The 14,666-nt window shown below is 40.6% G+C and overlaps 2 protein-coding genes across 5 annotated transcripts; one reads left to right on the top strand and one right to left on the bottom strand.

Annotated features, from left to right (window-relative positions):
• Positions 1 to 9,521, bottom strand: fbxl6 (F-box and leucine-rich repeat protein 6). Of its 3 annotated transcripts, none has more exons than XM_088328540.1 (10): positions 9,224 to 9,521; positions 8,106 to 8,623; positions 7,881 to 8,039; positions 7,085 to 7,148; positions 6,882 to 7,013; positions 6,710 to 6,817; positions 6,539 to 6,652; positions 6,235 to 6,481; positions 3,242 to 3,482; positions 1 to 220 (listed from the first exon to the last, which is right to left on the bottom strand). In XM_088328540.1, the coding sequence occupies exons 2-10, from the start codon at positions 8,576 to 8,578 to the stop codon at positions 79 to 81; spliced, it is 1,680 nt and encodes a 559-aa protein (XP_088184666.1). In that variant the 5' UTR covers positions 8,579 to 8,623; positions 9,224 to 9,521; the 3' UTR covers positions 1 to 78. The 3 variants fall into 3 exon arrangements, with proteins under 3 accessions (XP_088184666.1, XP_088184667.1, XP_088184668.1); XM_088328541.1 differs by having other exon boundaries at positions 6,253 to 6,481; XM_088328542.1 differs by having other exon boundaries at positions 8,106 to 8,542.
• A 384-nt stretch (positions 9,522 to 9,905) lies between these two features.
• On the top strand, positions 9,906 to 12,951 carry LOC148370777 (uncharacterized). Of its 2 annotated transcripts, XM_088328535.1 has the most exons (3): positions 9,906 to 10,265; positions 10,343 to 12,153; positions 12,232 to 12,951. In XM_088328535.1, the coding sequence occupies exons 1-3, from the start codon at positions 10,205 to 10,207 to the stop codon at positions 12,757 to 12,759; spliced, it is 2,400 nt and encodes a 799-aa protein (XP_088184661.1). In that variant the 5' UTR covers positions 9,906 to 10,204; the 3' UTR covers positions 12,760 to 12,951. The 2 variants fall into 2 exon arrangements, with proteins under 2 accessions (XP_088184661.1, XP_088184660.1); XM_088328534.1 differs by having other exon boundaries at positions 10,343 to 12,951.
• The last annotated feature ends 1,715 nt before the right edge of the window (positions 12,952 to 14,666 follow it).

The raw sequence follows: 14,666 nt of genomic DNA, 5'->3' as shown, positions 1-14,666 counted from the left end.
TGTGCTTGAAAACATTTATTGCAATGAAAACATTTCGGTCTCCGTGAGCGCAACTGTGACAAAAAACTTAGAAACATTTTAAAAACAAAAACGCTCCAGTTTGTCCAGTAACTGTCGAATGTCCTCTTGCCCATGGTAAATCCTTTTCAGCCCTCTGGGGAGATAGCGGCAGGAGGTCAGGTTGAGGTAGTCCAGGGCTGTCTGTCGGCGGATGAGAGGCCTGTAAAAACCCCAGGAAATGTGTGGGATAAAATTGTTTTTTTTTTCCCTTCCATATGGCATTTCCCCAACTATATGTTATAAATCAAAATGAATTTGTATGCCCATAAACTTCTCAAATTCGAATCTGAATGTAGTAACATCTCTCTGATTCCTGTCTGCGATTGGCTGACGTCATATAAATTGTTGCTCTGTTATTGGTATGTATCACAACATCATATTGGCTGAACTATCTTCCACAATGCATTTCTCTTTCTTCATTCAGGTTAGAATCTTGTGTGCTTCGTAAAGATTTTTTCAAGTTACGCAATACGCAATACTGTACTTGTACTATATTTATTGGATATAGTTTCTAAGGTTTGTAGTGATGCTTAAGGGAGAAGCAAAAACATGGTAACCATTGAAATGAAGTTTGCAATTATTAAGAAATACATAGGGGATAGTCATTGCTACCATTGCTAAGGTGCATAGCTGTAACCGATTGACGATAAGGACTTTTCCTAAAAATAAGTAGGTAATTAAAGCAAAGAATTCTCTTCCTCATGGGTGAAAGTTTTCATTTCAATCCATCTCCTCCTCCCACTTCTGCATCCACCTGTTACTATACTTGAGCAGCTTAAGTCACGTCACACCAAAGGTCAATCAAATCTCATCTTTTCTTTACATGGATATTTAATTATTTATGTTCGCGTGTATATTGATATTAAAGATCATCTTTTTATCCGTAACATAAAATGCTAATGGCATTTCCTTACTTAGCACCCTGCCGTACATTTCTTATAGATTAAAAACAAGGATACGGTAAAATAAAATATATATATATATATATACTGGACTGTCTCAGAAAATTAGAATATTGTGATAAAGTTCTTTATTTTCTGTAATGCAATTAAAAAAACAAAAATGTCATACATTCTGGATTCATTACACATCAACTGAACTATTTCAAGCCTTTTATTATTTTAATATTGCTGAATTTGGCTTACAGCTTAAGAAAACTCAAAAATCCTATCTTAAAATATTAGAATATCATGAAAAAGTATACAAGTAGGCTATTCAACTAATCACCTGAATCATCTAATTAACTCGAAACACCTTGCGAGGGTTTCCTGAGCCTTAAAAACACTCAGCTTGGTTCAGTAAACTAAATCACTGCTGATCTGACTGCTGTCCAGAGGACCATCATTGAAACCCTCCATCAGGAGGGTAAGACACAAAAAGAAATTTCTCAAAGAGCAGGCTGTTCACAGAGTGCAGTTTCAAAGCATATCCACAAAAAGTCTGTTGGAAGGGAAAAATGTGGCCGGAAACGCTGCACAACCAAGAGAGATGACCGCAGCCTTAACAAAATTGTGAAGAAGAGCCGCTTCCAGAATTTGAGGGAGCTTCAAAGACAGTGGGCTGAAGCTGGAGTCCAGGTATCAAAAGCCACAGTTCACAGACGTGTCCGGGAAATGGGCTACAATAGCCGTATTCCCATGGTCAAGCCACTTCTGAACTCAAGACAACGGAAGAAGCGTCTGACTTGGGCTATGGAGAAGAAGCACTGGACAGTTGCAGAGTGGTCCAAAGTCCTCTTTTCAGACGAAAGCAAGTTTTGCATTTCATTTGGAAGTCAAGGCGCCAGAGTCTGGAGAAAGGCTGGAGAAGAGCAAAATCCAAGTTGCTTGAAATCCAGTGTGAAGTTCCCACAGTCAGCAATGGTTTGGGGAGCCATGTCAGCTGCTGGTGTTGGTCCACTGTGTTTCATCAAGTCCAGAGTAAATGCAACTGTGTACCAAGAGATTTTAGAGCACTACATGCTTCCATCTGCTGAAAAGCTCTATGGAGATGAGTATTTCATTTTCCAGCATGATCTGGCACCTGCCCACAGTGCCAAAACCACCAGTAACTGGTGCACTGACCATGGCATCACTGTCCTTGATTGGCCCGCTAATTCCCCTGACCTGAACCCCATCGAGAATTTGTGGGGTATAGTTAAGAAGAAGATGAAAGACACCAGACCTACAAATGCAAATGAGCTGAAGGCCGCTATCGAAGCATCCTGGGCATCAATAACACCTCAGCAATGCCACAGGCTGATTGCCTCCATGCCACGCCGGATTGATGCAGTAATCCGTGCAAAAGGATTCCCAACCAAGTACTGAGTGCATCAATGGACATTTTCAAATGTTTGATTAAGATTTGCTGTTATAAAATTATTTTTTTTACTTGGTCTGAGGAAGTATTCTAATATTTTGAGATAGGATTTTTGAGTTTTTTTCAGCTGTAAGCCAAAATCAGCATTATTCAAATAATAAAAGGCTTGAAATAGTTCAGTTGATGTGTAATGAATCCAGAATGTATGACATTTTTGTTTTTTTAATTGCATTACAGAAAATAAAGAACTTTATCACAATATTCTAATTTTCTGAGACAGTCCAGTATATATATATGCAGGGTTGGGTAGGGTTACTTTAACTCGATTACTTTCAATTACTTTTGGATTACTCCAATACCAAATATGCTAATAAAAGACAAAATAAACTAAATATGAATAAATTATGACTCACAACCCGTGGTAAGTTTTCTCTCCTGGCTTTGATCTCTTTGATCTGCGGCAAAACTAACATTAAATGCGACAGAAACAAAATGAAAATAAATCCAAACAGCTTGCCAACATCATTTTTGCCGTTCCATGTATTCCGTTACTCCGTAAGCCTGCACAAAATGTAGTCATTTATTTTATAGTTTGAAAAAGTGTATTGCGCTGTGGCTCACAGCCAATAAGTTCTTGTCCTGCAGTTAGGGGCTGGGGGGTGATGCTAAGAAGATGCTCTATTACATACAATTTAATTAAATGTTTTTATCAGGAGTACTGGTGATTCAGAATGCATTGACTAATTAACATGTGTTTATATCTCCTGCTATACGGCAATTTCACTTTGCGATTCCAACCTCAGAACAGATTCATGATGTATCCTGGGGGTCTACTGTATCTTCCTGTGGCACATCAGTTCAAAAAACAACAAGAAGTTTTTACTTCAGGACAGCTGGTGTGATTGTAGTCCCGCTCAGGTTCAGAGCCCGCAGGGTGCTGGTGTCGTTGGCCCCGGCCAGTTGGCATATGGACACCTCCAGGTCCTCCTCGGAGAAATGCTGATTGGCGATGTCAAGCTGCTGTAGCGTGTGCCTCCACTTCTGCGTCACGGCATGGAGGCCCTTCTTGAGGGTGGAAAACCCCGGGTGGCTGAAGTACAGACCCCAGAATAGGCACTCCAGCTCTACCAGACACAAAGTGCATATTTTAACGATAAAACTGTCCCCTAAACCAGAAAATCTAAAATACAGAGTGTTTCAAAAGTCTTGGCCACATTTTGGCTTTGAATATCTTAGAAACTACTCAGGAAATGAAAACACATGTGGTAAATTCAGAAAGCTGGTAATCTCAATTTTATCATTAAATGTTCTAAGATGTTCAAGGTGAGCGCCATTGGGCACACGACACACATCAAGCCGATCGTCAAATTCTTGCCAAACGCGTCCAAATACTGTAGTGCATTGTCACTGGTTGCAACAGCTTCTGTTATCCGAGCCTTCAACTCATCCACATCCCTTGGGAACAAGGGGCACAAAGACCAATCCTTTCACAAATCCCCACAAAAAGAAATGGCATGGTGTGGGATCTGGGTGGCAATGACATGACATTGTGATCATTCTGCCCAGAATGTCCAGTGTGATGTTCAGAAACTGTCTAACCCTGAGGCTCCAGAGAGGTTCTGTTGGAAAATGAAGTTACCAGATTATTTCTCACTCAATTTATCCATTAAGCCTTTTTTGGCCAAGTATTATACGCATAGTTGAAATTGATGTGCTCCAGACAAACTTGTTCCTTCGTCCAACTCTCCACTCTCTTCCTTTATCAACCTTTTTGAAGCATTTGCCACTTTAGAGATTTACTAAACATGTTCTTACTCACTTGTTTTTTATTCCATAAATTGGTCGGTAAAAAAAGGCTGACACTTCGTCTCTGCTTTGCTTCAAATGTCATTTCTTGCTTGTGATTTTTCTGTTACCACCAGGGTTGGGTAGGGTTTCTTTAACTGGATTACTTTCAATTACTTTTGGATTACTCCAATACCAAATATGCTAATAAAAGACAAAATAAACTAAATATGAATAAAATTACTAAATTTTGTGTAGGCCTGGGGAGTAACGAAATGCATGGAACAGCAAAAATGATGTTGGCAAGCTATATGGATTAATTTTGATTTTGTTTCTGTCGCATTTTATATTAGTTCTGCCGGAGATCAAAGCCAGGAAAGAAAGCTTACCACGTGTGGTGAGTCATAAGTAATTGAAAGTAATCAAGTTAAAGTAACCTTACCCAACCCTGGGTACCACACGTGGAGGCCTTTACTGTAATACCGAGATATAATCCATTTTGGGAAGTTGCTACCACCATGTGGGTGTTTTGGGGAACTGTTTTGATTGAATTTAATTGAAATCAATGAACATATCGAAAGCCCGTCTTATCTTCTTTAAGGAAACATTCTAATCTAATTTTAGCCCTAATTGTTTTGTATTTTATCTTTATAGATTTATGAATATTTTAATTCATGTTTCCTGTGCGTTTAAGAGTTAATTTTGCTTTATTTCCCCCTTTCTAAGCCATTCACAATAATACATAATAAATGATAATGAATCATTACTAATAATGAATTAAACAACAAAAACAACCTGGACAGCCGTTTGGGAGCCGAAAGAGACGGCTCTTTTAAAGTGAGCCAGGACAGAAAAAGCCGAGTCTCTAAAAAAAATTCCTATACAACGGCCCATTTGAGTTAGATTTACTTTATTAAACTTAATTGACATTATTACTGCTGATTGACATTTTATTATATTGTTTACTGTTTCTTTTGTGTACTTCAAGTGGATGATAAATCTTTTACTAGTGAGGTGCAATAAATATGACATCATGTCTGTTCTTCTCTAGTTAACCGAATACTGCTCCGAAAATATTAAATTCTTTGACATACAATAGCTTATTTTTAATGTAACGGAAATGGTTACTTTCCCTGGTAAGTAGTTACTTTTACTATGGAGTAACTAGGTTAATAACTCATGTACTTTTTGGAAGAAGTCGCGACTAACTTTAATTTACATACCTGTCAACCTGTACGGTTTTGCCGTACAAAGTACATTTATTATCCATTTTAAGACGTGTACGACATACGAGAAAATCTGTACGGAAAAACGCAAATTTGTCATTTATGGGTACCATCCGGTATACACCGACTATCACGAAACGCCAAATCAATCGAGAGAAACGAGTTCGCCGCGGAAGCCTCCATCTCTATCGTTTTTTAAGCGAGCGGTTTGATGTGATGTAAGGACGTCAGTCTCTTTTTTAGAGAACCGGCTTTTTCGGCTCAACTCATTAAAGAGAGCCGGCTCCCAAACGGCTCACTTGCTTTGATGCATTATATTAAGAATGATTATGTTGTGTAAAGAAGTTGAGAAAAAAAGGAAGTATAAAATGAGAAAATGAAAAAAAGACAGGTTTGTGGTTATCCCTCTAATCGGTATATTACCAACAATAATTTAATGCAAAAAATGAATTCATAATTTGAATAAGAAATTGTATTATTCTACTTAATTATATTTGCATGTATTTTTTCCTTCTACAGAGAACGTCCAAGCTATTTAATTTTTGAACTTTTTTTATAATAAAACATCATTCATGTCGAGCAACTCAGGATCTCAGAACAAAATGTTAACAATATATATGACATAACGAAACACATGTACGATATAACATGTTAAACTACATAGATAAAAAGGTTTGCAAAAAAAAATATGGTCTAAGATTATTTTGTATTTTGTAAGGGAAAATACGACAGTTTGTAAGGGCATGGAGCCGTGGAGGTTGACAGGTCTGAATTAATCACTTTTTTAATTAACATGCCGAACACTGTATATGGTTAAGGAGATATGAGGACTTCAAATGTGCCGAAGACTTTTGGAATACAGTACCCTGTATCATAGTTTTACCAAGGCAGGGTAAGGCCAGCAGACCCTCGTAGGTGACACGCGAGCAGCCTCGCAGGTCCAGCACTCGCAGTCGGGGGGAGCCAAAGAGTATATCAAGCAAGATTTTATCCGTCATGTAGGAATAGGAAGCGGTAGCAATGCACAGTTCCTCCAGTAGAGGAAAACCAGGAGACGACTCAGCGTTGCGCATGCTCTTGGGTAGCGGGTGGACGTTCAAAATCCGGAGGGTCTGGTGAAAAAAAGTCAAATGAGTTTACTTTTCCTCACTAGATTTCCCGTTTTCTACCTTAAGTTTGGGGCAAGCCAACTGCAACGCCGCGATACAAACAGGCAATTGGCTGTGCGGACTCTCAAATTTGGCGTTGACCTCCAGCAACTCCAAATCGGGACAGAATCCCTTCTGAAAAGCGGGACAGAGGTGAGATTTCGTTTTCCAATACAGGGGTGGACGACTTACCGAGATAGCGGTGAGGATTTTGTCGTATTTCAGTCCCTGGCTGAAACAAATCTGCCGGATCTGAGTGCCGTAGTTTTCCAGGTAGGTGAGGAAACCTTCCACCTCAACCTGTAGTAAAGAGTTGTGACTTCAAAAAAGGTTGGAAAGCTTTGCTTATTCGTTTTGGGTTCACCTCCGTGTGCTGCAGATTTAAACTCTGCAGGTCTTTGCTCTTCTCGCCCAAACAGTTGAAGGCCATCCGAGTCAGACCAGTACAGTGCGAGATTGTCAGAGTCCTCAAGTGAGGGCAGTTATCCGAGACCACCTGCCAGGGTGGTATATCTTTTAATGAACTAGCTAAACTCAAAGTTTCAAGGACCAAATCTGGTGACTTACTTCGACTACGTGGTTCACATTTTTGTGCCAGTGATAGAGTGAGAAGTCACGTAGCTGAGAGAATCTTCAAAAAGAACAAAAACTTTGATATGCATTTCTAAAATAACTAATCGTGTTATTACTGTGTTATTATACGTTGTACTTATTAGAAGTATAGTTAAATTAGGCTAATTCAACATCCAAAATATCCGCCTTGTATGGGGGCAATTAATACATAAATAATGGGCAAACTTTAAAAAGGATTTTGGAAGAACTGATCATGTACAATTGATCCAGCATCCCCACTTTACAACATTTTTAATGTTTAGGACATTTCTCCAACTATAACACACTAGAAATTATTACAATCATTTAATCATGTTCTTACATGATGCCCGCCAATCCACTTTGTTCGGTATCTGGCTTCCCCCCTCTATATCCATCCGCTAACTCCAACGGAACAGCTCGAGTCAAGTAACACCTAAGTAATTTAGATTTCATTTGATCTTTACATGTCTATTTATCTATAATGTTATTTAATCATATTTAAACCCATTACACAAAAGTAGTACTTATTAAATATTATTTTATTTTGTCTAGGGTACCCTGGTTTTGAAAGGCATGAGCTAATTACAATAGATTTAAATCCCAACAATACGGCCATCTCACTTTGCGATCCCCACCTCAAATCATATTCAAATTTCCTAGAAAATCGCAACGACCCATCACTGGTGAGCTACTCTCGGAACCTGTTTGTGGGCTACTCAGGTCTTCTTAGTGGTCTGTATTGGGAACTCTTGTTCAGATTGTTCCCTACCTGGTGACTGCCAGCCAGCCAATGGTGTCTTTAATCCTAGTCTGCGTTTTGGGCAGTTGGCTTTTGCCTGGCACGATCCAACAGTGACTTATGGAGACCTTCCGCCACAGGACAGGAGTCGCCGCCGCGACGTTCCACAAGCGGCACACTTGTGCCACCCTGGCCAAAAAAAGGCAGAATTTTATGTTCCAACCTCTTAAGAAAAAAATGGTTTAATACTCTCACCTGCACAGAAAGGGAACAGCACCATCTTGCGTGACCACCATCCTAAATATATGAACCAGAATCTCCTCGGGAAGACCATGGCCCCATCTGTGGTCTTTCGGTGCCTCAAAGAAACGTGGTGTCACCTGCTCCTTTTTCTGGACTGGCACACGAATAACACTTTCCCTCTTTGCCTTCTTGCCTGTCGTCTTTTTTGCCCCGTTCTTGGTAACATTCTTTTTTTTCCCTTTCTTCTTCCTTCTGGGGGCCCAGTTGGAGAGTTTGTCCTGAGAGGTTATGTTAGAAACGAGGAGTAGCATGTCCTCGCCCTTGTGAACTGTGTATGTGGGCTGGGGCACCCTCTTAACCACCTTCTTCTTTTTTTTCGCCTTTTGGTTTTTGGGATCGGTAGGTTTCCTTTTTCGGGAGGTGTTTGGAGGGTTCGGTGCATTATTTTCCTGGACGGACACAAACGGACCTTCAGTGGAGGACATCGTTCTTGTCTTTGAAAGCAAACTAGCGTAAATGTAGAGAAAAATCTGAAGAATGAACAGGGATGTTAGCCAACTTTTCAATGCAATATATTTCTGATGCACTTACAGCAAGACCAGTCTATTAGCACAACCTTGTAAATATTGCCTATCTTAATATTCGTTTTAATTGCATTGTTATCTTTTAAGTCTTTTATTGAATGTATATCATGGATGGCCGCTTCTAATCTCGTTGTAAACAATGTACACTACGCTGTAATCGGTGACAATAAATACATTTACCGGTATATGATTGAGGTGTAATATATTTAACACTTACTTTTTACCCGAGATAACTCCTTACGAATATCTTTAACAATTTTGTGTCTTATTAAATAGATCTACAAAATATGAGCCATTAAAAACATAACACTTTCATCGACATGGAATCATTCACTTATCACATTGATAACGTAGAATAAGAATTGTCTTCATTGTCATTGATATCAACGCTGTGAAACATTGTATGCAATGCGATGAGACACGGCACTCCAGGATAAAACACGTAAACTACTTTAAAGACAAAATACTAGAGATGAACAGACATAGACGCGATGTTCTTTGATGCTAAACAATATCAATCAAGATTTTTTTCGGTATGTTTTTTACCTGAAGGATGCTTGTTTATCAAGAGGTAAAATCCAAAAGTGAAAAAACACGAGAACTCGAAAGCAATCGTTTAGGAAAACACTGCTAGCTAATAGCTAAGGAAGTAAACATCACAGTACGGCAAAACAAAGAAAGAAGGTCCTATTTTTTTAAAGTATACACTGTTGAAATGGCGTCATAATATTTAAGATTATCATTTTATGTATTTTGTGTTATTTTTATATCAAAATCCACCGCTCGAGCTGTAATATTTTTGGCGATTACATATTTACATTTGGCAGGATACGCCGTTACGAGTTATGATTGGCTGAAGTAAGAAAAGAACTGCAATACAATTGGCTGTTTTATGTAGTTGACCTCTAAACCGGAAAAAAATATGCTGTACTGTAGTCTTTTTGTCCATAGCGGATACAATTGGAAAAAATATATACATTTTGAAATTGTTGACGTCATATTTTATGAAATCAACCCTGAGTTTTATAAATAAAACACATTCATTTGGTGTGCTTAATATTATTGTGTTGTAAAAACCTGTTGAAACAATAGTGTATGGATATTCAATATAGTTTACAAGTCGGTCATTAAAAACAAACAAACAAATAATTATACACATTGCAAGAATCTTAACTTCCTGTACTTTATCAAAACCCCTCCTCTTACGACTCGACCGATCATGGGGTTGGTTTACTTCCGGGCCACCACAAAGACACTTTACGGTGGCGCCGGACATTCGGTGGGGATAAAAGAGTTAAAGTCTGCGTATATTCACGTTTTTTCTCTTCTTGTCCTCTTTTTAGCGACCTTGGGCTCGTTCAACCTTGGGCATCAAATCTGGAACCGATGGGCGATTTTTTTTTATGTCAAGATAATGCCATCGTTAGCTTTCCTTGTGATTTATAACCACAGTTCTGCAGATTTATGCTAACCATTAATGTTATACCGACGTTAAAGTGAAGTGTTTGTCCATCAAAACATTTGGCTATGGAGACTGTTGGGAACTACTCACTTTGTGGAAAACCAGCTGTAATTGAAGCTAATTTGAGTAAGTCCAAAGACCTTTACGCACACGAAAATTACATTTAAATTGATATTATAACTTATAATGCATATGTTTTATAGAAGATGATTATTACTGGAAGCTTGTGGCAGATTTTGTTGGGCCTCAGACGGGAGAAGGCTTGCACCTGGACAGAGAACTCTGCAAAAACAGACTTCTGATCCAAAGTGGACTCATGAGGGAGGAGAACCACTTTGCTTGGATCGCTTTAGTCGATTGGCTGAAAAGGGTTTTCCCGGCATACCACTCGGCTGATTTTCGCTGCTTGATCGAAAGAGGCATTGCCACCACTTTGAGTTTAACTGGCGAGGCGCGACAGTCATTTCTTGACTCTTACGTGAACTTTAATTTTGTGGGCCCTATATGTGACAGCATTGGCGTGGAACGAGACCACCTTTTAAAAATGAAAGACTTCTCGCAGCAGGCACAGTCCATCGAGGTCACCAACGGGTTGATCATTGAGCTCAACAGATTTGTGGCCAGGGAGAGAGTTTCCCCCATCAATTTGGTCACCTGGTTAAGGAACTTCAGCCCGGATTATTGCCAGGATGGAAAAATCCAAAAAGCTTACAAAGATTTGAAGGTTAAGATCAAGAAGTTGAAGATGTGCTATCACAATTCTCAAACTCGAAGTCACAGGCGGAATTTTATGATGGAGAATTGGCTTCAAAGTCCATTTGAGCTCCTAGACCACAACAAAAGGCTTGTCAAGAAGCACTTGCAGCCGTCTCCACAGGAAAAAGTGTTGTTCAAGGACGAAAATGACGATTGTGAAATCTCGCCCGAGAACCATTCTTTGCTGGTCTACAGTGGGGCCAAAAATGAAGCGTCCAGTGAAGCCATTGACTCCATAGATGAAATAATGCCTTCCCTCATAGAAGTGGCCATGTTGTCTGTTCGGAAGCTGTCGAGCATCCACCGTGGCCAAACCAGTAAGTGCAAGAAGATCTCTTGGGATCTGTTTCAAAATCAGTACACTCTCACGTGTAAAAAACACCCCTCTTTGGTTGACTTTGAGACAATGATCAACTCTGTCAGCGAGGAGGTCTCATTAGCCCCACCGTTGGTTTTCCTACACCACAACGCAACATTTTTAGTGGATGTTCATGACAAGATCGAGCAGCAGATAGTACAGTTTGAGAACGAGATTATTCAATCGCGAGGGGAAAAGCTGGGCCGGGACGGGAATCCCCTTTTTAAGAACGTAGTCAACCTTAGGGAAAGCGCCACCTCCCGATTTATCCACATGACCAGGGATATGCTGACCCCAGACCAGGGAGCGCTTCTGAATTACAAGAGGCACTGGTTGGCCTTCTGCAAAGAGAAGAACAACCCCTCCCAGCTCATTAGGAAGTCGCCAAGACTGTTTGACAGCTACTTTGAGACGGCCACCGGCCTCATGCACCATCACAATGAGGTAGCGCTTTTTTTCTCTGACATGCTGGCCCTCACTAATGACAAGTGCCCCAACATCCTCCTGGAGAGTGTGGTGGCAGACTCGAGCGACTCTGTCATCCAGAGCATCATGTGTGTGCTAGCCCTCATCTATTGCAAAATCGTGGGGCCCTATTGGCAGCTTTTGAAGAGTGGGGGCGAGTACTCGCTCTTCAGTCAGTACCTGCTTTGCCTTTATCAGAAGTTGCTGGAATGGGCAAAGGACCCATCCTCGATGATGGTGGCCGAAAAGGTCAACAATGTCTTCTTGCAACTGGCAACGCATGATAAAACCTACGCTGGTGTGTATGACTATTGCGATGACTTGCACACCAACAGGGACCTTATCAGGGTGTGCCTAAGGAGGATGACCCGGGTGATTGTCGGCATCGCTGAGGAGCACCTGGTAGATTTTCTACCTGGTGGAAATTTTTCAAAGGTACCATCACCTGTATTGAACTTGAAGCTGCTGAAGTGCAAGTTTGTTTCCTTAATGGTCAATTACCCCTCCGCCCAGCCTCCAGCTCAAAGCAACCAAGAAATTACCACCTCAGATAGCTCAGAAGATTCCACGTCGTCCGACTCTGAAGTCAGTGCCGGTGCAGTTTGGGTAAAAAGCCACGGGAAGGAAAGGGAAAAGGAGAAGCCAAAGCGTCCGATCATCAAAGCTGCTTATTCTGAGTGCAACGACGTTGATTACGTCAAGGCCACCGTGGAGAAAAACGGGGGGCCTTGCCGCACCCAGCCGGATGTGGACAAGATGCTGCTTCGCCTGGCAGACGAAGACCGGCAGACGCGGCATGAGGCCGTCCGCTGCGAGATTCTCTACCAGAAAATGGTGCTGCACAACTCAGACCCCATTCTTAATGCTGCCTTCCGCAGCACCACCGACATGTCTATGAAGCTCAAACTGGCGCTGCCTCGCCTCAAGCCGGGATACTCTATTGTTTTAGCCCCTAGGAAGACCGTGGCTAAGCACATGCGGCCCAATACGGAGGACACTTTGAGTAGCCAAACCAGACTAGGAGGAAACCAACAAGTGTAATATCACCTAAAGAACTTTTTTTTTTACAAAGAATATAGGATCGATGATGCCTCTCTTTTTATTTACTTGAATATGTATTTCCAACGCAATTTTTTTTCTCCTTTTGAGAATGTATTCTTAGCACAAGTGACAAATAAACTGATCAAGACTGTTAGAGCAGAAAACAATAAACATCTGTTGGATATTGCATAATCATTTGGAGTAGAGGCTGTTTTTTGGGGCTTATTGACTCATTTGAGGGTCACATTAATCTCTTGCTGTGTCATGGTTTACTTATTGCGGTTTCAATATATTGAGGGTTTTTTATCGTGCATTTGTTCTGCAGCAGACAACACACAGCAAATGCTATCACGGGCGGTGCATGTGTGTTGGGTGGCCGTGACTGGGTGTATGCTGTCAATCAAACTGCCGGGGTGTCCACCCACCAAAACAATCTTCAAAGCACAGATACAGCTAGTGTTTTGGCAGCGTTTTTAATTGAAAATTGATAAATGAAATCAATCTCTGAGCAAAGAAATTCCAATCACCAGCAGGTTCTCCGTGGATTGTTGTTGGGTCCAGGAAGAGGCTAAGGCCTGTGTTGGGAGAGGAAAAAATAGCTGTGATGCAGCTTCGGCATACTGCTATGGTTAGGCTACGTAACAAGGCACGCCTACCAAGTCTGTGTCTCAACAATGCCATATCCATTACCCAATGATGATCTGGAGTAACAACTTGTGGGAAACTGCTACATTCGTGACTTATTTTAATCATCACGGCGACCTGGCTCAACTAATAATCTCTGATGCTAGCATTCAGCTAGCTGGCCGCTCTATACATCGCTTTCTTACTCTAAAAGGAAAAGCCCTCAAATTTTGTTTTACTATTGTATGATGACCATAAATATGATTAATTCATTCATCTGCAATTCTGTGTCCCAAGTTTTTATATATATATATATATATATATATATATATATAAAATAAAGGGCAGCACGGCGGCGCAGTGGTTGGCGCGTGTGCGACACAGTTTTAAGGTCTTGGGAACCTCCTGTGTGTGTTCAAATCCAGCAACCGGACTTCCTGTGCGGAGTTTGTATGTTCTCCCTGTGCTTGCGTGGGTTTCCTCCGGGCACTCCAGTTTCCTCCCACATTCCAAAGACATGCATTTCAAGTGGATTGGCCGGTCCAAATTGTCCCTAGGTGTGAATGAGCGAGCGAGTTGTCTGTCCCTGTTTGCCCTGCGATTGGCTGGCAACCAGGGTGTCCCATGCCCACTGCCTGATGATTGCTGGGATGGGCTCCAGCACCTTTGCGACCCTACTGAGGATAAGTGGTGCAGCTAATGAGATATATATATATATATATATATATATATATATGTTGTTATTTTGTTAGGTGTAGACATATATACATGTATAATATGTATAATCACTGATATCTATGAAGTAAGTAAGTGTTTCTTCTTGGCGGGTTTTGACCATCGCTTTACTTTTTTGGAACGTTATACCTGCGAAAAACAAGGGCTTACGGCATTTTCTTAAGAAGCTGTTTTTCGAAATCATGTTATCTGTATTATTAGAATTTTATTAATATCCCTCAACCAAAAAGTGATGTCCACTCATGTTTATTTGGGACCCTGGATGTGTCATTTGATCGAGATTAAAGATGAAAAGGGAACAAAACGAGTTGTCAGGGTAAAAAGACGAACGCACCGTATCCACGGGTGAGACCAATTGTGATGATAATAATAATAATAATAATAATAATAATTTCCTTGTATTGTCATTCTGAGTAACAATGTACACAGAACGAAATGTCGATTGCACCTGACCCGTTGTAGCGAGCCGATGCAGCCGCAGCCAACATGCATTCATGCTCTCAATACGTTGGATACAATTTGTTTAAAGTAAAAAGTTGAGGAAACAA

Source organism: Urocampus carinirostris, chromosome 2 (genome assembly GCF_059441175.1).
Source record: "Urocampus carinirostris isolate Australia breed hairy pipefish chromosome 2, RoL_Ucar_1.0, whole genome shotgun sequence".
In the NCBI taxonomy this organism is placed as follows: Eukaryota; Metazoa; Chordata; class Actinopteri; order Syngnathiformes; family Syngnathidae; genus Urocampus; species Urocampus carinirostris.
The sequence above is the reverse complement of the archived record's forward strand: the minus strand, read 5'-3'. Positions and strand labels throughout refer to the sequence as shown.